Here is a 22,296-nt window from a genome sequence, read left to right as displayed (position 1 = left end):
GTGCACACAGGTTTCCCTCCTGAGAAGCCAGTGATGGACCTGAGAGGACAGGTGAGTTCTTAGAGGGGAATTATCTCAGTCCAGCCAGGACTCATTTCTGCAGAAAATAACACAATGTTATCTAGAGCACCGATTCCAGAGCACATTCCCCATTTTTTCCAACTTCTACACTACCTCAGATAAAAAGTGACATAGTGCCGCCCTGCACAGTAACAGAACCCCTTCAATTCATCATTTGCTCTCCCATACTTTCAATACAGAATTATTTGATGTCCCCCGGTCTCAATTCATAATCATTGGCTTGCTCCCACCCCCAACACATCATAATTTTCTCTCCCTCAGCTTCAGTACATCACTTACTCTCCTCCTCCCCAATTCATTATTTGCTTTTCCCCACCCTCAGTTCATCATTCTTTGTTCTCACCTCCCCCCACCCTCATTATATCATTTGCTGTCCCCCACTCCCAATTCATCATTATTTGAATGTCTGTATGAGCTGAAAGAACTCTTTTTTTATGGATCTGAAATAAATCATATAGTTTTTTATAAATGGACGTACATATGATGGATGCTCAGGTCAGTGCTCTTAGAGAGAAGGATACTTATATGATAAAGTCTTCAAGAATATTAGGACTAATTAAGGGATATAAAAGAATTGTCCAAAGGAAAAAAGTGTAAGGCCGGGGTCACACGAGTGATGATTTTCTCATGCGAGAGAATTGGCTCAATTATGGTGCCGTGTTAAAGCCCAGATATTGTCCAATTAGCCTCTGATGTTGGAGTCCGGCCTCAAATACTTATTTCTTGTAATACTGTGGCAGTTTTGCATACTTCTACATATACTGTGCTTGTGATATGTATAAAAATATATATATATATATATATATATATATATATATATATATATATATATATATATTAGTGTGTTTATGCTATATGATCTCTCTGGAAGGTGAATCTGTTCCTCAGCTATAAATCCTGATGAGCAGTGTCCTGCTGACCCCCTGGCCCCCTGCAGAGAAGGATAAGGCTGATGCCCCTTGACAGGATACCACAGCTCAATTCTGAAGACTGGCATTTTTCAGAGCAAATGACACCTGTGGGAATCTTGAGAGGGGGCCTGCCTCCTGCCTCCTGCAGGTCAGCAGCCTTATCCTTCTCTGCAGGAGGTGCTCTTATCAGGATCTATAACTGACACATAGACAGGGGTCAGGACACAACAGTGTCCTCAGTGAGTGGCTGCTATGCTGATAGTATGGCTGACACTGTCACTGAGCACACCGGCCGGCTCACTGAGGAAGTGTCTGCTGCATGTGTGGACTGGAGCCTGTCAGGACACCCTCCATACACTTCACCAGCACAGGATCAGACAGTCACCCGGTGGGGCTGCGCTGCTCACTGACTCACTGACTGTGGTAGGGCACACGAGATGCGTGTGTTCTTGCCTTAATTGTGTGCCGCCAAATTGTATATTGGAGTTTTACGGCCGGAGTAATCACAGGACATGGACAATGAGTCGTGTCTCAAATGAATTGTGGTTTATTGGTTGAAATGTCTGCAAGAGTTTTTTTTTGTATATCTTTACAATCAAATATATATCAAATACATATCCTTAACTACTGTGACTGGGGGAGAATACTGCACGATTGCAGGCTCAGCGGGGATTAGATGGTGGAGACTGCCCAACTGGGGTCCCACCCTCCTGTGGCTGAGCTCTGGCTGCCTCTCCAAACTGTCTGTCACAATGACGCTTCTCCTCCTGCTCCCTCCACACAGCTCCGGATTATGAAAACTCTGACACAGGGCCCTCTCAGCTCACGGGTCCCATACACTAGTAAGGGCTCCTACTTACTTGTGCGAGACTCAGATGGCGGCCCTGCCACATTGCGATAGTCATTCAGGGAATCTAGGAAAGTAGCCTTGGGAACCGGAACCGGGCAGGACATAACACTGGTAACCTCAGTGATTATAGACTCCAGGTAAACAGGTACTGTAAGACAGTACACAGCTGGTTTGCATACACGTTAAGGACACGTGTACTGAGACCGTCTGGCCTTGCTGCTTTGCCTATGTCTAGTTTCCAAAACTGTCTCATCACATCACTTTGGGAAACTCTGAAATCAGTCCATGAGGACAAAGTCCTCTCCCCTCTGTACTAGACTGTCAATGATATTTCACTGTATTGTGTGTGGGTGTTTGTGAATGTGTGTGTGTGTGTGTGTGTGTGTGTGTGTATATATATATATATATATTAGTAAATTGTCTACATATATACAGCACCAGAGAGTCAGTAGTGCTCTAATATAATACTGTTACATCATCTTCTTCCCATTCAGGTCCCTACAACATCGGATCCTCTCGGTGGAGATCTTCTATTCTCCTGAGTGACCCTACAAGGATGGATAGGGACAGGGACAAGATGGCGGAGAGGATATTACACCTCACCCTAGAGATCCTCTTCCGGCTTACTGGAGAGGTGAGAGATTCTGATGACGTCACATTACATCATTCTTATCTATGGGAATAACAGATGGACAGAACTGGAGAGGTGAGGACTCTGGAAATGTCTGTAGTGAGGTTTATTAATGTGTCTCTCCATAACCAGGATTACACAGTAGTGAAGAAGACCTCTAGTGAGCACTGTCAGGACCCTGTGTCTGAGGGATGGGGAAGACCCCTGAGCCCAATCATGGGGCCTCCACCTCACCCCCTGATACATGAGGACATCAATGACCAGAAGATCCTAGAACTCACCTACAAGATGATTGAGCTGCTGACTGGAGAGGTGACACTGCTGGGAATGCTGGGACATTATACAGTAACACTATGGAGGGATCGGGGGGATGACGGTATCATTGTATGTGTCAGGTTCCTATAAGGTGTCAGGATGTCGCCGTCTATTTCTCCATGGAGGAGTGGGAGTATTTAGAAGGACACAAAGATCTCTACAAGGACATCATGATGGAGGTTCCCCAGCCCCTCACATCACCAGGTAATAGGCAGGACTAAATACACACGGCCTATAATTATCTGTATGTAAAGAATGAATTCGGTCCCTGTATGTGTTTCCTCTAGTTCTATCCAGTAAGAGGACAACACCAGAGAGATGTCCCCATCCTCTCCTTCCACAGGATTGTAAGCAAGAAAATCCCAATGTTCTTCAGGATCATCAGGTAGATGGAGAGAAGATATTATAAAATCTCCCTAATGTGTAGAAAGCTGTGAAGATCTTGTCTTCAGGCTTGATTTTACCATCAGTAATTTACACTGAACTGTCGCTTTATTAGAGACATCAGAATTTTTCTAATATAATTTTTCGTGAATGGAAATGTGACCAGTGACTCCAGAGTGCAGCAGGAAATCCAGTGATCAGTTTTCTGTGGACATTTGCAATGAGAATCTACAGTATAATGAATTAAAGAAATCAGAGGGATTTGGTAAGAGATGTTCTAAGAACAGGCGGTGCAGAGTCATGTCCTGCAGCTGAATACAACGCTGGATCTACAACTATAGTGACTGAAGAAACAGCTCTTCAGCACAGGAGCTTACCTAGGCTTTGTGGCCAATGGTCAACTAAGGCTGCTTTCACACATCAGGTTTTTTGTTTCAGGCACAATCCGGCAGTTTTAGAAAAAAATGGATCTGTTTTTTTTTTTTACGCCGGATACGTTTTTTCCACATAGAGTTGTATTAGCGCCGGATTGTGCCTGAAGGACATGCGTTTCATCCGATTTGTGCCGGATCCGTCCATTCAGGCTTTTTTGCCAGACACAATAAACGTCTACTGCAACGTTTTTTCTGCGCGGCGAAAAAGCCTGAAGGTCTCTCTCCGTCTCCCTCTCCCCCGGATCCAGCTAAAAATCGGATCCGGTGCATCAGTGTTTTTCAAAATTTACGCCGGATTTGTTTTGCAAATTTGCCGGATTGTGCCTGAAACAAAAAACCTGATGTGTGAAAGCAGCCTAAGTTCATCCTTTTCTAGCAGAAGGACACTTACGGCAGGGCAATGCTCGATGCCACAATGGTCGTATTGTCATGATTGCTTCTAGGAACATGACGGTACATTTTTTTTTTATTCTTACCCGGCCCTTATAGTGTTCAGATCTTAATCCTAAGGAACATCTGCTTTACAAGTAAGAATGACTTGATCAGTTTTCTGTAGACACTTGCAATGACAAACTACATTAAATCACAACACATGATACCGCACTTGAGGGTGTATGTTTAAAACTGAATACTGAACCATAATAATACAAAATAATGGAAATAGCCTCTCAGTTGGATGGTATGTTGAGCCCCTTTAATTGTGGCTTAGTTGCTGATTGAGGCCACTAAGGTTGGCCAGTTTGGACAGGTACCGAGAAAAAAAACAATGCCCAAGATGTGGTTACAGAGGAAGCAAACTTGGGCACGTATGGCCAATCACTTACCCTAGTAATAGTAAGTCTCCGCTTGCAGAGTTTAATCTGGGCGTGTAGATTGCAGTGAGCGGACTGTGCTCCTGCGATAGGCAAGCAGCAGGAGTACATAGGGGCTGCGCAGAGCCAGGGAATACCCGGCCGGTGGCATCCCTGGATACCAGCTGAAGGGAAAAAATGGCCGACAGTACCTGCTCGCGTGTGATGTCACAGAGGCTACGGAGCACCGCTGGGATCAAAAGGATGATCTACGCGTTTCGAAGGACTGCGCCCTTCATCAGGGTTACCGCCTTCAGACTTATCCCATCTATATATACTACCTGCGCTTAAGTCCCCACCCCTATGTCTTGCCTTGCCCTGCCAAAATATGTATATGCATGTACTTGTACATAGACTGAATTACAGCTACTTAGTGTGTGCGACTGTATGTGGATTATGAGTCTCAAGATTTGAAGAGTGGATAAATGTATTTTGCATATGCCATCTTAAATCTTTAAAATTATAAACTATGCACCACTATCTAAATTTAGAAATGTTCCAGGACAAAATGTATGAAGGAAAAAATGAACTACTTTAAAAACAAAGTTTATTAATAATTCAAGCAATTAATTTTTTTTTTAAATATATGTATAGATAATAGATAATCTAAAAATATGTGTTAATCAGTATAGAACCTAGGATTATTGACTCAATATAGTATTATAGGCCTTTGAACCCAGTTTAGAAAACCTTCCTTAAACATAATTATAGAAATAAAGGTGTTTAAAATATTTAGAGGTTTCCTCAAGATAATTTGTTCCAATGATATATATATACGGTATATATTTTCCTTTTTCACCCTAAAGCATCCTCAGGGTATATGTATCAACGGATTGAGAGCAAAAGGGTCCCATTATCAAAAATAAAATACAATAAAAATGACCCCCATACTGATACCATTACTAGGGTAAGTGATTGGCCTTTATGTGCCCACATTTTGGGCATTGTTAGAAGTCAGAGGTGTTTGTCAAGAGTTGTTCTAAGAACAGGCGGTGCACAGTCATGCCCTGCAGATGAATACAACACTGGATCTACAACTATAGTGTCTGAAGAAACAGCTCTTCAGCACAGGAGCTTACCTAGGCTTTGTGGCCAGTGGTCAACTAAGTTCATCCTTTTCTGTCAGAAGGACACTTACGGCAGGACAATGCTTGATGCCACAATGGTCGATTTGTCATGGATTGCTTCTAGGAACAGGACAGTACATTTTTGATTTTTTTTTCTTAGCCGGACCTTATAGTGTTTAGTTCTTAATCCTATGGAACATCTGCTTTACAAGTGAGAATGACTTATTCAGAGCAAGTTAGCACCTCCATCTATATTACGGCAACTGTAAAAACCTTTCCTGTCATCAATGGACATTACTCATGCAGAAGGATTAATACTCTTTGGAATTCACAACATAACAATTTGCTGAGGTTCTGAAGACCGAATGAGGTCTAATAATGTGACCCTTCAGTGTGTGTTCCCTTTGGTGTAGATGACAGGAAAAAACTGATCATAGACTATAGATGTTGTCTTGATTTTTCTCACAATTTTTTTTATTATGGAGACTGCTGGTTACATTTAGTAGTCAACATGTTGGATTTATACAGGAGACCTACAGCTATTTCATCTTTTCTGTTCTTCTGAATCCTTTCACACAACTTTTCCATCTGTCTGTGACTTTTACAATATTTTGTTTCAGGGTGAAGATCTGCCCCATATTAATACTACAGAGACATATGTGAGGGGTGATGAGAGGTGTAAAGGGGAGATTCTCACAGATAACCGCACAGGTGAGTAGTGACCACTATATGTAGGGAAGTCACAGATTAGAGAGAAAGAGAAGGAAAAAATGAAAGTGCTAAATCAAATATAGATTGCGTTCTTAAGGGGTTACCTTCTGAACAGGTTATATTGGGCAGTATTTTGAAAATATTGTGCTACTGGATGGAGATATACATAATTATATTATACATAGTTAACTTGTGTCGCTTGTGTGTTTCATTGACTGTACTTCAATATTGTTTGTTGGTTTTATATTTGTTATTTGGAAAGTGAATGTGGTGGGATAGTTTTGAGGATTTTTTGGGAGGTTGACTCTTATTAGACTTGAATATTATAGGAGAATTGGAACTATTAATTCTTAATTGATTATTGATATTAGAGGAAATGTTCAAGGGTAAGGCCTCTGTTTAATAGGCATTTAAGTTATATCCCGACAGTTGTTCATACTCCTTCAAAGTAACCATGAAGTTGGGGATTGCTATATGAAGTTTAGTGAGGGTCAGTAAAATGTCCTCAGCAAATAGTGAAATCTTAAATACCTTATTCTTGACTTCCACCCCTGAGATATTATGATTTTGATGTATCATTGCCGCTAAAGGCTCCAGACACATTACATATAGCAGGGGGGAAAGAGGGCATCCCTACCTCATGCCATTAGAGATGAGAAAAGAGAGAGACACAAAGGGCAATTTAATCGAGGCTGATGGGGATCTATACGATGCATTTAATTCTGTAAAAAAAGCTCCTGAGATACCAAATGTTTTCACTGTTTCAAACAAGGAAGATCAGTTAAGTCGGTCAAATGGCTTCTCTGCTTCTAAACTTAAAATAAGTGTTTGTTTTTTATTTTTGTTGGACACGTCAATCCAATCTATCGCCCTTCTAAAGTTGTTCCCTCCCGGGCGAAAAGGGACAAAGCCTACCTGATCCTTACTAATAAGCCGGGGTAGCCACTGATTAAGTCTATTAGCCAACATACAGGTAAATATTTTCAAGTCCGAGTTTAATAAGGCAATCGGATGACAATTAGAGCAATCCTAGTGGTCTTTTCCCGCTTTAGAAATAAGTATAAAGTATGAATGCGACGGTATCTGGTATGAGAGAGTCCTAAGAGAGTTTACCGCTTCAGGTGCCAGGACTAGTAAATTGAAATTGTATAAGTAATTTTTCAATAGGGAATCCCTTCTATTTTCATCCAAATGAAGCGTATCCTGGAAATTATATAATTTACTATAGAAATCTATATATATATATATAAAGCTGAGTGTATGTATGTGTGTATCAAGCCACGCCCACTCCACATAGCCACACTCCACATGCAAAGCCCCTTCCACACGGCCCTCGTTGTTAGCGCACTCGGGCGGAGACAAATGCGGGCCCCCCGAGGAAGCTGTGGGCGAAACACGCGTAGGGGCGCGTGTTTACACCAATGGACAGAAATATGGGTAAGGATATTTGATGGGACTATTGGTCCTATTTACATCTGTGAGATTTAGGGGTCACGGGACCATGGAGCTAGTTTCCTCTTAACCTATGCAATAGTAGCGAAATGTCATTATCCCTATACTGGTTATGCACTGGCATTTAATATGATATAGTAGTTGACCATAGTGACTTTGCTATTTATACCCTGTTTCTACCTCTATGGTGTAACACTGTATTTGGTGCACCTATACCTAATATTCAAATAGCTCTGGATGTTATATCTTGTCTGTAATATTATTGGATTACTATTTGTAAACTATAGTGTTAATAAAATTATAGTTACTCCTTTTTTAAAAACTTGTGAGTTGGTATGCTTCAGTTTCTCTGGTTATAATGTATTAGGAAGCGTCAGAGGGTATTATCCCAAGTCCTGGGTTTTTTTCCAGGACTATCTAGTGATTATGGTATCTGTATCTGAGTCTGTGTATTTGCCACGGGGAATGGTCCCTAGACCGACAGGTGTTCAGACAGATAGTACGGTTATTGGGCCTCCCGGACATACAGGCATCCCTACAGGTGTCAGACCAGCCATAGGTGGTAGACTCCCTTCAAGTCCGGTGGGGCTATACTCTAGCCTACGCATTCCCTCCGATGTGTCTGATCCCGCTAGTACTCAGGAAAATGAGAGACGAGAAAGCAAGAGTAGTCTTGATCTCCCCCTTCTGGCCCAGAAAGCCTTGGTTTTCTTGGCTGAGGGCGATGTCCGTGACCGACCCTTGGGTACTGCCAGCGAGCCCGAGGCTTCTCTCTCAGGGCCCAGTCTGTTATCCCCAGATGGAAGGTCTCCACTTGACGGCGTGGAATTTGAGAGGGAGCTGCTGAGACGTAGAGGGTTTACAGAAGCACTAATCACCACCTTACTAAAGAGTAGGAAGGAGGTTACCACCAAAATTTACTATAAGACCTGTCGGACCAGGTTCCAATTCTGCAAAAATTCCAGAATTGCCGGAAGGGTCAGGAGTTGGGGTTATCTGTTAACACCTTTAGAGTACAGGTATCTGCTCTGGGCGCACTATATAACTATAATGTAGCAGGGGACAGGTGGGAACTATAATGTAGCAGGGGACAGGTGGGTCACTAGATTTATAAAAGCCTGTGAATGTGGTGACTCAGTGCCTATTCCTAGATTACCTCCTTGAGATTTGAACCCATTAGACGCATTAACAGGTCCCACCTTCGATCCATTAGATGCTGCCTCTGTTAAGGTTCTGACCCTCAAGACAGCTTTATTAGTAGCCTTAACTTCTGCAAGACTGGCCAGTGACATTCAAGCACTGTCAGTAGATACTCCGGTTTTGATGATTTATCAAGACAAGATAGTTCTGAAACCGGACCCAGCTTATTTACCAAAAGTCGCATCTGGGTTTCATAGGAGTCAGGAAATTTATCTACCATCCTTTTTCGATAGCCCTGCTACAGCAGAGGAACAAAGATGGCATACTTTAGATGTCAGAAGGGCTGTACTAGAGTATTTAGAGAGGACTCGGTCTTGGAGGCAGAGTAGGGCTTTGTCTCCTTTCAGGGCAGAAAGAAGGGGTCGGTTGTCACAAGGAACACTATCGCCCAGTGGATAAGAGACGTGATCTGCCTAGCTTATTCAGCCAAGGGGGAAACCCTTCCGCAAAGAAGTGAGAGCATCTTCCTGGGCTGAAAATGAAGATGTCTCCATTGATTCGATTTGTAAGGCGGCAAAGTGGTCTTCACCTTCCACCTTTTATAGACACTACTGTCTTGACCTATCATCCACTTCTAGTCTGGACTTTGGGCGATCAGTTCTTAATGCTGTGGTCCCTCCCAGGTGACAGTCTCTGAAAGTCTCTCAGTAGGGTGCTGTCGTGGTGATAGGAAAACCCCAAATTATTATTATTTATATAGCACCATTTATTCCATGGTGCTGTACATGAGAAGGGGTTACTTACCGGTAATAGGATTTTACGGAGTTCACGACAGCACCCGCACATTAACTATTCACTTGGCTTCCTGCACTCTGAAGGGAAGTGTGTTGTAATTTTCTCATTCTTTAGAGGTGATGGTATTTTGTGATGTACAGTAAATATGATTACTGTGTACTGATCTGGCTGGCGGTTCCTCTCATGCTCTGAAACACAACTGAGGAGTCGAGGGGGATAGCCCCCTTTTAACCTGTAGGTTCCCTGTACTGGTGGGCGGATCCCCTCAGTAGGGTGCTGTTGTGGACTCCGTAAAATCCTTTTACCAGTAAGTAATATCCAGTTTTGCTCCCCTTCTTCACATAGCAATAACTTTTTTATTTTTCCGTGTGAGGGCCAAGTTATACTTTTGAACGACACCATTTGTTTTACCATGTTGTGTACTAGAAAATGGGGAAAAAAAATTCCACATGCGGTGACATTGCAAAAAAAGTGCAATCCCACTTTTTTTTGTTTAGCTTTTTTACTAGGTTCACTAAATGCTAAAACTGACCTGCCATTATGATTCTCCAGGTCATTACGAGTTCATAGATATGAAACATGTCTAGGTTCTTTTTATCTAAATGGTGAAAAAAAAATTCCAAACTTTGTTAAAAAAAAAGAAATGGTGCCATTTTACGATTCCCTTAGCATCTCAATTTTTCGTGATCTCGGGTTGGGAGAGGGCTTATTTTTTGCGTGTCGAACTGACATTTTTAATTTTATTATTTTGGTGCAGATACGATCTTTTGATCCCCCGTTATTGCATTTTTATGCAATGTCGTGGCGACCAAAAAAAGTAATTCTGGCAGTTTGACTTTTTTTCTCGCTACGTCGTTTAGCGATCAGGTTAATCCTTTTTTTATTGATAGATCGGTAGATTCTGAATGTGGCGATACCAAATATGTGTATGTTTTGATTATTTATTTTTTATTGTTTTATTTTGAATGGGGCGAAAGGGGAGTGATTTGAACTTTTTATATTTTATTTTAAAACATTTTTTTTATTTTTGGCATGCTTCAATAGTCTCCATGGGAGACTAGAAGCTGCCACAACCCGATTGGCTCTGCTACATAGAGGCGACGATCAGATCGCCTCTATGTAGTAGAATTACTCACTTGCTGTGAGTACCGACCACTGAGTGGCGCTCACAACAATCTGGCAGTGACAACCATAGAGGTCTCCAGGAGGCCTATGGTTGTCATGCCAATGAACCGGTGACCCGCGATCACGTGACAGGGGTCATCGGTGGGCGGGTTTTCGTCCCGATGGCCGGAAGCACGAGTTAAATATCACTGTCAGCGTTTGACAGTGGCATTTAATGGGTTAATAGCCACGGGTGGATCGCGATTCTACCCTCGGCTATTCCGAGCGCATGTCAGCTGTTCAAAACAGCTGACATGTACAGGGAGAGATGTGGGCTCACCATCGGAGCCCTCATCAAAGGAAGGGAGTCCGACATCGGCGTACTATTATGCCCTATGTTGGAAAGAAGTTGAAGATAGTTTGCAGAATTAGTTTAGGATTCTCCTGTTCATTGGACTCTGGAACACCCTGTACTCTAATATTACATCTTCTGCCCCTGGTTTTTAGATCCTCTAAATTGAACCTGAAGATCTCTTACAGTCTTTTGTTGAAGGGGAGTTAGTTGATGCAATTCTGACACATGGTATCTAGTAACATCATGATCCCCCTCCAGATTGTCTAAGCGACCTGTCAGTTGCTGCAAATCTTGCCTTATACATGCTATCACAACCGCAAGTATTTTTAACCTTTTTAATTAAAGCATTAAAATCATCTTTAGAGAGAACATGTAACAAGTCTCTCCCAAGCCGCTGAAGAGGGAGGATCATATGCCAGTCCCTCCTCCTCATCCCCAGAGGAATCATCCTGTGGGTCAGTCCAGTCCCCTTCTTTATTAGTAGAATAAAGTGCCTCTGAATGATCCTTTGGCTCTTATATCCCAGTCTCCCCTGGCCCCTTTGTATGGAGATTTTCTTCCTTCCTGTCTGTGATGTGGGCTTAGGGGTTTGATCCAGCCTGGGTGGCGGAGAGGCTGTAGAACAGAGTCTTCTGAAGCCAAGGGGCCATTTTGTGAGGTGGACACTGTAAATAACTCCTCCTCCTTCAGACCCTCCTGTAATCCCTGCTGCTGGGAAACCTCCTCCATGTGTCCATCCACCTCACCCCCTGCTGACTCACCGTCTCCTGTCCCTATCAGCAGTTCCCTTGTGTCTGAGCCTCCAGCCTCACCTTCCTCCTTCTGTGAAGCAGCCACATCTGAAGGGGGATGCATCCAGGGCTCTTGCATGAGCAGCCAACACTGTCACCGCATGTGCCGAGTCCTAGCTCTCCTGGGGACAATCGCTGAAGGTAATCTTGCTGAAAATGAGGCTGTGGAGCCTTGTAATCTACAGTGTCTGGAGAGAGCTCTCCTGTTGCATGTCCTCTCAGCACAGCAGCCCAGACAGGCCCCCGTCACTACCCGTCAGTGATGTAAAACCCAGAGTATTTTCCTCCAGCACACTACGTGCTGTGAGGTTTTAACTAACTTGCATAATGGGCTGGTTTGTTCTGTAGACATCCGTAGAGAGGGTGGGAGGATGTTTACCTTATCTCCACCTGCAGAGCCGGCACTGCCGCGTGCTGACAGGAACTGTGTGGTGTCATAGTCATGTACTGTATATACAGTACTGACCCAAAATTTGGACACACCTTCTCATTTAAAGATTTTTCTGTATTTTCATGACTATGAAAATTGTAAATTCACACTGAAGGCATTAACCCCTTCATGACCGTGGGATTTTTTTCGTTTTTCCGTGTTCGTTTTTCACTCCCCTCCTTCCCAGAGCCATAACTTTTTTATTTTTCCGTCAATTTGGCCATGTGAGGGCTTATTTTTTGCGGGACGAGTTGTACTTTTGAACGACATCATTGGTTTTACCATGTCGTGTACTAGAAAACGGGAAAAAAATTCCAAGTGCGGTGAAATTGCAAAAAAAGTGCAATCCCACACTTGTTTTTTGCTTGGCTTTTTTGCTAGGTTCACTAAATGCTGAAACTGACCTGCCATTATGATTCTCCAGGTCATTACGAGTTCATAGACACCTAACATGACTAGGTTATTTTTTTACCTAAGTGGTGAAAAATTTTTTCCAAACTTTGCTAAAAAAAAAAAAAAAATTGCGCCATTTTCCGATACTCGTAGCGTCTCCATTTTTTATGATCTGGGGTCAGTTGAGGGCTTATTTTTTGCGTGCCGAGCTGGTGTTTTTAATGATTCCAATTCAGTGCAGATACGTTCTTTTGATCGCCCGTTATTGCATTTTAATGCAATGTCGCGGCGACCAAAAAAACGTAATTCTGGTGTTTCGATTTTTTTATCGTTACGCCGTTTAGCAATCAGGTTAATGTTTTTTTTTTATTGATAGATCGGGCGATTCTGAACGTGGCGATACCAAATATGTGTAGATTTGATTTTTTTATTGATTTATTTTGATTGGGGCGAAAGGGGGGTGATTTAAACTTTTTATATTTTTTTTATTTTTTTCACATTTTTTTTAACTTTTTTTTTAACTTTTGCCATGCTTCAATAGCCTCCATGGGAGGCTAGAAGCAGGCACAGCACGATCGCCTCTGCTACATAGCAGCGATCTGCTGTTCGCTGCTATGCAGCAGAAAATCAGGTGTGCTGTGAGCGCCGACCACAGGGTGGCGATCACAGCTACCGGCGATCAGTAACCATAGAGGTCTCAAGGAACTCTATGGTTACAATGTAAAAGCATCGCCGACCTCCGATCATGTGACGGGGGTCGGCGATGCCATCATTTCCGGCCGCCCGGCCGGATGCGGTAGTTAAATACCGCTGTCTGCGTTTGACAGCGGCATTTAACTAGTTAATAGCGGCGGGTGAATCGCGATTTCACCCGCCACTATTGCGGGCACATGTCAGCTGTTAAAAACAGCTGACATGTCCCGGCTTTGATGCGGGCTCACCGCGGAGCCCTGCATCAAAGCAGGGGAGCTGACATCGGACGTACTATCCCGTCCGATGTCAGTAAGGGGTTAAAACTATGAATTAACACATGTGGAATTATATACTTAACAAAATAGTTTGAAACAACTGAAATTATGTCTTATATTTTAGGTTCTTCAAAGTAGCCACCTTTTGCTTTGATGACCTATTTGCACACTCTTGGCATTCTCTTGATGAGCTTCAAGAGGTAGTTACCGGGAATGGTTTTCACTTCACAGGTGTGCCCTGTCAGGTTTAATAAGTGGGATTTCTTGCCTTATAAATGGTGTTGGGACCATCAGTTGTGTTTGCAGAAGTCTGGTGGATACACAGCTGATAGTCCTACTGAATAGACTGTTAGCTGATTTTTCCTGCCATAATACAAATTCTAAGTAAATAAAAATGAGTGGCCATCATTACTTTGAGAAATGAAGGTCAGTCAGTCCCAAAAATTGGGAAAACTTTGAAAGTGTCCCCAAGTGCAGTTTCAAAAACCATGAAGCACTACAAAGAAACTGGCTCACATGAGGACCGCCCCAGGAAAGAAAGACCAAGAGTCACCTCTGCTTCTGAGGATAAGTTTATCCGAGTCACCAGCCTCAGAAATTGCAGGTTAACAGCAGCTCAGATTAGAGACCAGGTCAATGCAACACAGAGTTCTAGCAGCAGACACATCTCTACAACAACTGTTAAGAGGAGACTTTGTGCAGCAGGCCTTCATGGTAAAATAGCTGCTAGGAAACCACTGCTAAGGACAGGCAACAAGCAGAAGAGACTTGTTTGGGCTAAATAACACAAAGAATGGACATTAGACCAGTGGAAATCTGTGCTTTGGTCTGATGAGTCCAAATTTGAGATCATTGGTTCCAACCACTGTGTCTTTGTGTGACGCAGAAAAGGTAAACGGATGGACTCTACATGCCTGGTTCCCACCGTGAAGCATGGAGGAGGAGGTGTGATGGTGTGGGGGTGCTTTGCTGGTGACACTGTTGGGGATTTATTCAAAATTGAAGGCATGCTGAACCATCATGGCTACCACAGCATCTTGCAGCGGCATGCTATTCCTTTCGGTTTGCGTTTAGTTGGACCATCATTTATTTTTCAACAGGACAATGACCTCCAAACACACCTGCAGGCTGTGTAAGGGCTATTTGACCAAGAAGGAGAGTGATGGGGTGCTACGAAGGATGACCTGGCCTCCACAGTCAACGGACCTGAACCCAATCGAGATGGTTTGGGGTGAGCTGGACCGCAGAGTGAAGGCAAAAGGGCTAAGAAGTGCTAAGCATCTCTGGGAACTCCTTCAAGATTGTTGGAAGACCATTCCTGGTGACTACCTCTTGAAGCTCAACTAGAGAATGCCAAGAGTGTGCAAAGCAGTCATCAAAGCAAAAGGTGGTAAATTCCACATGTGTTAATTCATAGTTTTGATGCCTTCAGAAGCACTGTTGAGCGCGAAACGGCCGTTGTCAGCACTGGCTCACACACTCCACTCACTTCACACACTCCACTCCATCTGTTCTCCTGGCCATGATGTTTTAAACGTTGAAATAAAGCAAGATTTTTAAGGATCGGTGAGTGCTATCCATTTTTTCTATTTTCTGCATACTCTTTATGATGTTTTTTTCTTGGATAAGCACCCGGTATCCTATGGTATAGTTGACGCATGTGTGCCACATATGTGATTATCAGACTTTGCTGCAAAGTGGTGCCGTCACCTTTTTTTTCTCTCCTTTTTTATTGTAGATATACAGTTATATGAAAAAGTTTGGGCACCCCTATTAATCTTAAGTGTTTTATAAAAATTGGTTTTTTTTGCAACAGCTATTTCAGTTTCATATATCTAATAACTGTTGGACACAGTAATGTTTCTGCCTTGAAATGAGGTTTATTGTACTAACAGAAAATGTGCAATCTGCATTCAAACAAAATTTGACAGGTGCATAAGTATGGGCACCCTTATCATTTTCTTGTTTTAAATAACCCTACCTACTTTTTACTGACTTACTAAAGAACTTTTTTTTGGTTTTGTAACCTCATTGAGCTTTGAACTTCATAGTCAGGTGTATGCAGTCATGAGAAAAGCTACTTAAAGTGGCCACTTGCAAGTTGTTCTCCTGTTTGAATCTCCTCTGAAGAATGGCATCATGGGCTCCTCAAAACAACTGTCAAATGATCTGAAAACAAAGATTATTCAACATAGTTGTTCAGGGGAAGGATACAAAAAGCTGTCAGTTTCCACTGTGAGAAACATAGTAAGGAAATAGAAGAACACAGGGACAGTTCTTGTTAAGGCCAGAAGTGGCAGGCCAAAAAAAATATCAGAAAGGCAGAGAAGAAGAATGGTGAGATCAGTCAAGGACAATCGTCAGACCACCTCCAGAGAGCTGCAGCATCAACTTGCTGCAGATGGTATCACTGTGCATCGGTCAACTATACAACGCACTTTGCACAAGGAGAAGCTGTATGGGAGAGTGATGCGAAAGAAGCCGTTTCTGCAAGCACGCCACAAACAGAGTCGGCTGAGGTATGCAAAAGCACATTTGGAGAAGCCAATTTCTTTTTGGAAGAAGGTCCTGTGGACTGATGAAACCAAGATTGAGTTGTTTGGTCATACAAAAAGGCGTTATGCATGGTGACAAAAAAACACAGCAGCATTCCAAGAAAAACACTTGCTACCCACAGTAAAATTTGGTGGAGGTTCCATCATGCTTTGGGGCTGTGTGGCCAATGCCGGCACCGGGAATCTTGTTAAAGTTGAGGGACGCATGGATTCCTCTCAGTTTCAGCAGATTCTTGACAATAATGTTCATGAATCAGTGACAAAGTTGAAGTTACCAGGGGATGGATCTTTCAGCAAGACAATGATCCAAAACACCGCTCCAAATCTACTCAGGCATTCATGCAGAGGAACAATTACACTGTTCTGGAATGGCAATCCCAGTCCCCAGACCTGAATATCATTGAACATCTGTGGGATTATTTGAAGAGGGCTGTCCATGCTCGGCGACCATCAAACTTAACTGAACTGGAATTGTTTTGTAAAGAGGAATGGTCAAAAATACCTTCATCCAGGATCCAGGAACTCATTAAAAGCTACAGGAAGCGACTAGAGGCTGTTATTTTTGCAAAAGGAGGATCTACTAAATATTAATGTCACTTTTCTGGTGAGGTGCCCATACTTATGCACCTGTCAAATTTTGTTTGAATGCAGATTGCACATTTTCTGTTAGTACAATAAACCTCATTTCAAGGCAGAAACATTACTGTGTCCAACAGTTATTAGATATATGAAACTGAAATAGCTGTAGCAAAAAAAACAATTTTTTATAAAACATTAAGCTTAAGATTAATAGGGGTGCCCAAACTTTTTCATATAACTGTGTGTATGTGTATATATACACATACATATACATATGTATATATATATATGTGTATATATATATATACATATACATACATATATGTATGTATGTATAATATCCCCATTGTGTCTCTGGGCTCAGACTAGCTTTCTGTATTTTTCAGTGGTTCAGTCGTTAACACGCTTCGCTTCTGTAATTCATTCGACTGCACTTCATTGTTGTTTGTTGGTTTTGTATTTGTTATATGGAAAGTGAATGAGGTGGGATAGTTTTGAGGATTTTTTGGAAGGTTGACTTCACTGAATATTGCATTAAATATAAATAATTATTTATTTCACAAAAGTTTGGTGACAGGTACACTGAAACCTGGACCTACTGTATAAAGTGTTGAAGTGAAAGACGAAAAGAGCAGAAACCTAATGGTCTAATATTGAATCTGAGTTCCTGCTTTACTATCTATTGCTGCCACTAGTGCCTTCATCAGTTCCTAATCAATTTTTAGTACAATTTGTATAGAAATGTTATAAAAAGTATAAATATTATAATTATTAATCTAATTTCAAGGCGGTATATGTTATAATTTCTGTTTTATTCTTGGCAGATGATTGTACCAGCAGATCCGGGACACATCTTGCACTTTCAGATTTGACTGCACGTGATCATACTATCACACCGGATACATGTGAAGAAAATGACAATATTCCGGATTTCTCCTCAGCCCTTCACAGTAAAGATCCACCATCTGATCCTTTTGAAAAGCTTGAATCTTCTGATTCATCACTGACTATTATGCAAAACAAAAATTACAGAACTGATAGTGAACATCAAGGAGCTCACAGAAAAAAGAAGCCATATTCATGTTCACAGTGTGGGAAATGTTTTGCAAAAAGATCAAATCTTGTTGCACATGAGAGAAATCACACCGGCGAGAAGCCATTTTCATGTTTAGAATGTGGGAAATGTTTTGCAAAAAAATCAAATCTTGTTGCACACGAGAGAAATCACACAGGTGAGAAGCCATTTTCATGTTCAGAATGTGGGAAATGTTGTACACAAAAATCAAATCTTCTTGTACATCAGAGAAGTCATGCACGGGAGAAGCCTTTTTCATGTTCAGAATGTGGAAAGTGTTTTACAGAGAAATCAAGTCTTGCTAGACATCAGAAAACACACACAGGTGGGAAGCCGTATTCATGTTCAGAATGTGGGAAATGTTTTACACAGAAATACCATGCTGTCACACATCAGAGAATGCACACAGGGGAGAAACCTTTTTCATGTTCCGTATGTGAGAAATGTTTTAAAAAGAAATCACATCTTCTTGCACATCAAACATTTCACACTGGGGAGAAGCCATATTCATGTTCAAAATGTGGGAAATGTTTTACACAGAAAGCAAATCTTGTTGCACATGAGAGAAATCACACAGGTGAGAAGCCATTTTCATGTTCAGAATGTGGGAAATGTTTTGCAAAAAAATCAAATCTTCTTGTACATTTGAGAAGTCACACAGGGGAAAAGCCTTTTTCTTGTTTAGAATGTGGAAAATGTTTTACAGCTAAATCAACTCTTGTCCAGCATCAGAAAAGACACATGTGAGAAGCCATATTAATGTTCAGAATGTGGGAAATGTTTTACACAGAAATACCATGCTGTCACACATCAGAGAATGCACACGGGGGAGAAGCCATATTCATGTTCAAAATGTGGAAAATGTTTTAATCACATCTTATTACACATCATAAAACTCACACAGGTGAAAAGCCATTTTCATGTTGAGAGTGTAGAACATGTTGTTATACAGTTATATCAAATCGTAAACATCACAGATCTCACACCGGGGGCTAGCCATGTTTGTGTTCAGAATGTAAAAAATGCTTTGCAAGTTTCAGTATATAGCCAATACCAGGGAGGCTTGCAGTCCCAGATGTAGGTAAATAAATATTATTGTTCTAGTTACGTATGCAGAATCCCTTCTTGGGCTTCACATTCAATAAATGGACCCTCAACAGACTTTCTGGGTCTAATTAAATTTACATGAGATGTATTTGTCAAACACAATAGACTCTTTTCTTTGTCATTAAGGAAATCCCCTATATTTTTCTTATCTTATTTCATTAACATTTCTCATACAGCATGACTTCAGCTATGGTTCTCACTTGGTCATCGATGAGCCTGTTCTGATTTGTGGACAAAACCAATGCCAATATGAAAACCATGTGTTTTCCTTTCAAATCTATAAAACCCATATTTAATATCCCTGAGTGAGGGCGTTAAAATAAATTTCAGATAGAGCAATTTGCTTTTTCCCCTTTTTAACTCTGCTCTCTCTAGTCTCTGTCAAATCACTCTCCCAACCACTTTTGAAAAGATATGTAGCAATTCCTTTTCTACTAAAGGGCTAATTTCAGAAATGTACTCAATGGTAAATGACCCCATACCCTCCCTGGCATCCCTACGCACATGAATGATTAAATGGGATACCCATTTGTGAAGATAAGAGAATTCCCTCTTCGTACCTGGCAAATTATTTGGGTATGAGTTACTGAGACTTTAAATTGTACAAGAAATAAAAGAGAACAAATATAAAATAATGATGTTCTGTTACCAATCTCCGGAATCACCTCTCCTAGCACTGTCAGTTGTGCTGTACGGTCCCTGAGAGGAGAGCTGATTGAATTGTTTCTAATTGTCACGAATGTGCCTCATCCTACTGAGACCTCTGGGATATCTGGGATCAGAATGTTGCAGCGGTTGGCAGATCGCAAGTCCTCTTTGGAGTCCGCTCGGCATTTAACTTGAATGGTGCAGATTGATTTTCACGTGGTGAGGAAGCTGTTAAGGGTTCTTTTTTGATCCTGCTCCGATTCCATATGGCTCTAATCTCAGTTGCCACTCCCATTATTTACTCACTCCTAGCTCTCTCCTGTGTAGGTTACAGGTTTGCTATGCTGACCTCCTTGAGAAGTTGTTCCTATCCCTGGTGAGGTTGTTCATGTTTAAGCTGTGGAGTTCTATTTGTTGTTTGACGTCTCCTTGTTTGTTTCCTTTCCGGTGTTTCCTTACCTTAGTAGTGAGACCAGTGTTTTACTGCCCTTACTAGTTAGGGCTAGCTCTGGGCCAGCCATTGCTTAGGCATGTGACAGCACACGGGGGAAGGACCCATCAAGGGACAATAGGGAGTGCCGGGTGCAGTCTCGGGTGAGTGTTTAGGGGTGTACCTTCTTCCCTTTCCCTGTTGTCAAGGCACCCTTTACCTTCTTTCCCTTGTTTGTGCCACACACCAGGCATTTCCTTGCTACGACGTGACATGATTATCGAACATAAAAATCTGTTGTACCTGTAATCCACTAATCGTCTCACTCCAAGAAAAGGTAGGCTGTCTTTATTTTTCACGAAGGTCAATTTGTTTGTCACTTACTGACTCGGGGTTAAGAACATCAAGGCTGATGCCTTTTCTAGGAGTTTCCCTGGGGAAGGTAGTGTGAATGACTGACTCTGTTCATATTCTACAAGATGGAGTGGTCATTTCCACCATTTGCTCATTTCTTGAGCAGGAGGTGTTGAAGGCTCAGGAGGAACCCCTGCTTCCTGTCCCTCAGGAAAATTATTTGTGCCTTTTTAAATTTACATCTTAAAAGGAATCTGTCACCTGCATTTTCATATATAAACTGTGGTAACCACCTTTAGGGGCTTAACTACAGCAATCTGTAATGCTGTAGATAAGCCCCCGATGTAACCTAAAAGATATGAAAAACAAGTTAAATTATACTCGCCTGGGCAGAAGCAAGCTGCAAGCAGCAGCTGCGACAGAAGCAAGGAAGAGGACATCATCACATGAAGATAGGAGGTGCCGGACTGCCCCCCCCAGGTGAGTATAATATAACTTCTTTTTCTTATCTTTCAGGTTACATCAGGGCTTATCTACAGCATTACAGAATGCTGTAGATAAGCCCCTGATAGCGGTGGCCGAAGGTTATATACGAAAAAGTAGGTGACAGATTCCCTTTAAAATTTTAGGAGAACATCATCACTCAGTTCTTGCAGGTCACACGGGCAGCAAAGAAACTTTGGACCTTCTTGTTTTTTTGGTGGCTAGTATTACATCAGGATGTTTTTTGATTTCGTGTCTACCTGCAATATTTGTGCATCTCATCTGTCAGGGTCTCTCCTAGTTAGTTATTTCTGACAGACCATGGACACATCTGTTTATGGATGTTATTACCGACCTTCCTCCATCCACTGGAAGGACGGTGATCTTGTTGTTGGTTTGGTTTAGACAGATGGCACACTTCGTTGCCTTATCGGCTCTTATGAATGCCAAAACCTTAGCTCAACAGTTTTAGGGAGATTGTGAAGCTTCACGGGGTTCCCTCCAATGTGGTTTCTGATCTGGAGAGCCAGTTTGTAAATTTTAATTTAAATTTTGTAGGGCTTGTTCTTCCCTTCTGGGGTTGCATCTATCTTTTTCTTCTGGCCTTTCATCAATAATTGAAGGTCAGACTGAACGCATAACTCAAAGCTTGAGCTACCTACTGGTCATCTTACTTACCTTGGGCAGAATTTTCATTAAACAATCGTCGTCATGAGTCCACTGGTAAGTCACCATTTTTTCATGCATACTGTTTTCACCCTCAGTTTTGTACTTTCAGAGGGGAGGGGTCTTTAAAGATTACTGGGGAGTGACGTTTATCTTAGTTGCTCTTTTCTGTATGGCAAGGGCTACAAAACAACCTGAAGGTTATGAGGGGCAGATATAAATTTATGGCTGAATTAAAAAAAAATAGCAACAACAAAAAAATATGTGTGCTATGTCCTGACATGTGTTTAAGTTACTGTGTGGTTATCTACCAGAAATATTAAATTGAAACTTCCTTCCTGGAAACTGGGTCCCAGGTTCATTGGTCCATATATGGTGGTGGCCGTCATTAATCCTGTAGCTTGTCACTTTGAGTTACTGCAAGAACTTTAAATCCATAATGTGTTTAATAGATCATTGCTCAAAAAATATTTTGCGTCATCGGAATCGTCACCCTTACCGCTTCCTGCAGTCATGGGGGGAGAGTAATTTGGAATTTCAGGTAGCAAGAATTGTTGATTTCACCATTCCCTTCAGTACCTGTTGCATTGTAAGTTTTAAGGTCCAGAGGAGAGAATGTGGGTAAAATCATCGGAAGTAAATACTAGTATGTTTGTTCATTCTTTCCATGCAGCTCATCCAGATAAACTTTGTCCTGAGGCCCACTTGTAAAAGGGAGAGGGTACTGTCACGAATG

At 41.8% G+C, this 22,296-nt stretch overlaps 1 protein-coding gene across 1 annotated transcript; it reads left to right on the top strand.

Moving 5' to 3' along the window:
- Window positions 1-20,684, top strand: LOC143767382 (uncharacterized). The gene is made up of 7 exons (XM_077255683.1): window positions 1-51; window positions 2,337-2,476; window positions 2,606-2,785; window positions 2,869-2,992; window positions 3,076-3,173; window positions 6,145-6,235; window positions 17,622-20,684. Exons 2-7 carry the CDS (start codon window positions 2,399-2,401, stop codon window positions 18,617-18,619), a joined length of 1,569 nt encoding a protein of 522 aa, XP_077111798.1. The 5' UTR covers window positions 1-51; window positions 2,337-2,398; the 3' UTR covers window positions 18,620-20,684.
- Window positions 20,685-22,296: the final 1,612 nt, after the last annotated feature.

Source organism: Ranitomeya variabilis, chromosome 4, assembly GCF_051348905.1.
Source record: "Ranitomeya variabilis isolate aRanVar5 chromosome 4, aRanVar5.hap1, whole genome shotgun sequence".
NCBI lineage: Eukaryota > Metazoa > Chordata > Amphibia > Anura > Dendrobatidae > Ranitomeya > Ranitomeya variabilis.
Note: the sequence above shows the minus strand (reverse complement) of the source record. Positions and strands in the feature narration are given on the sequence as shown.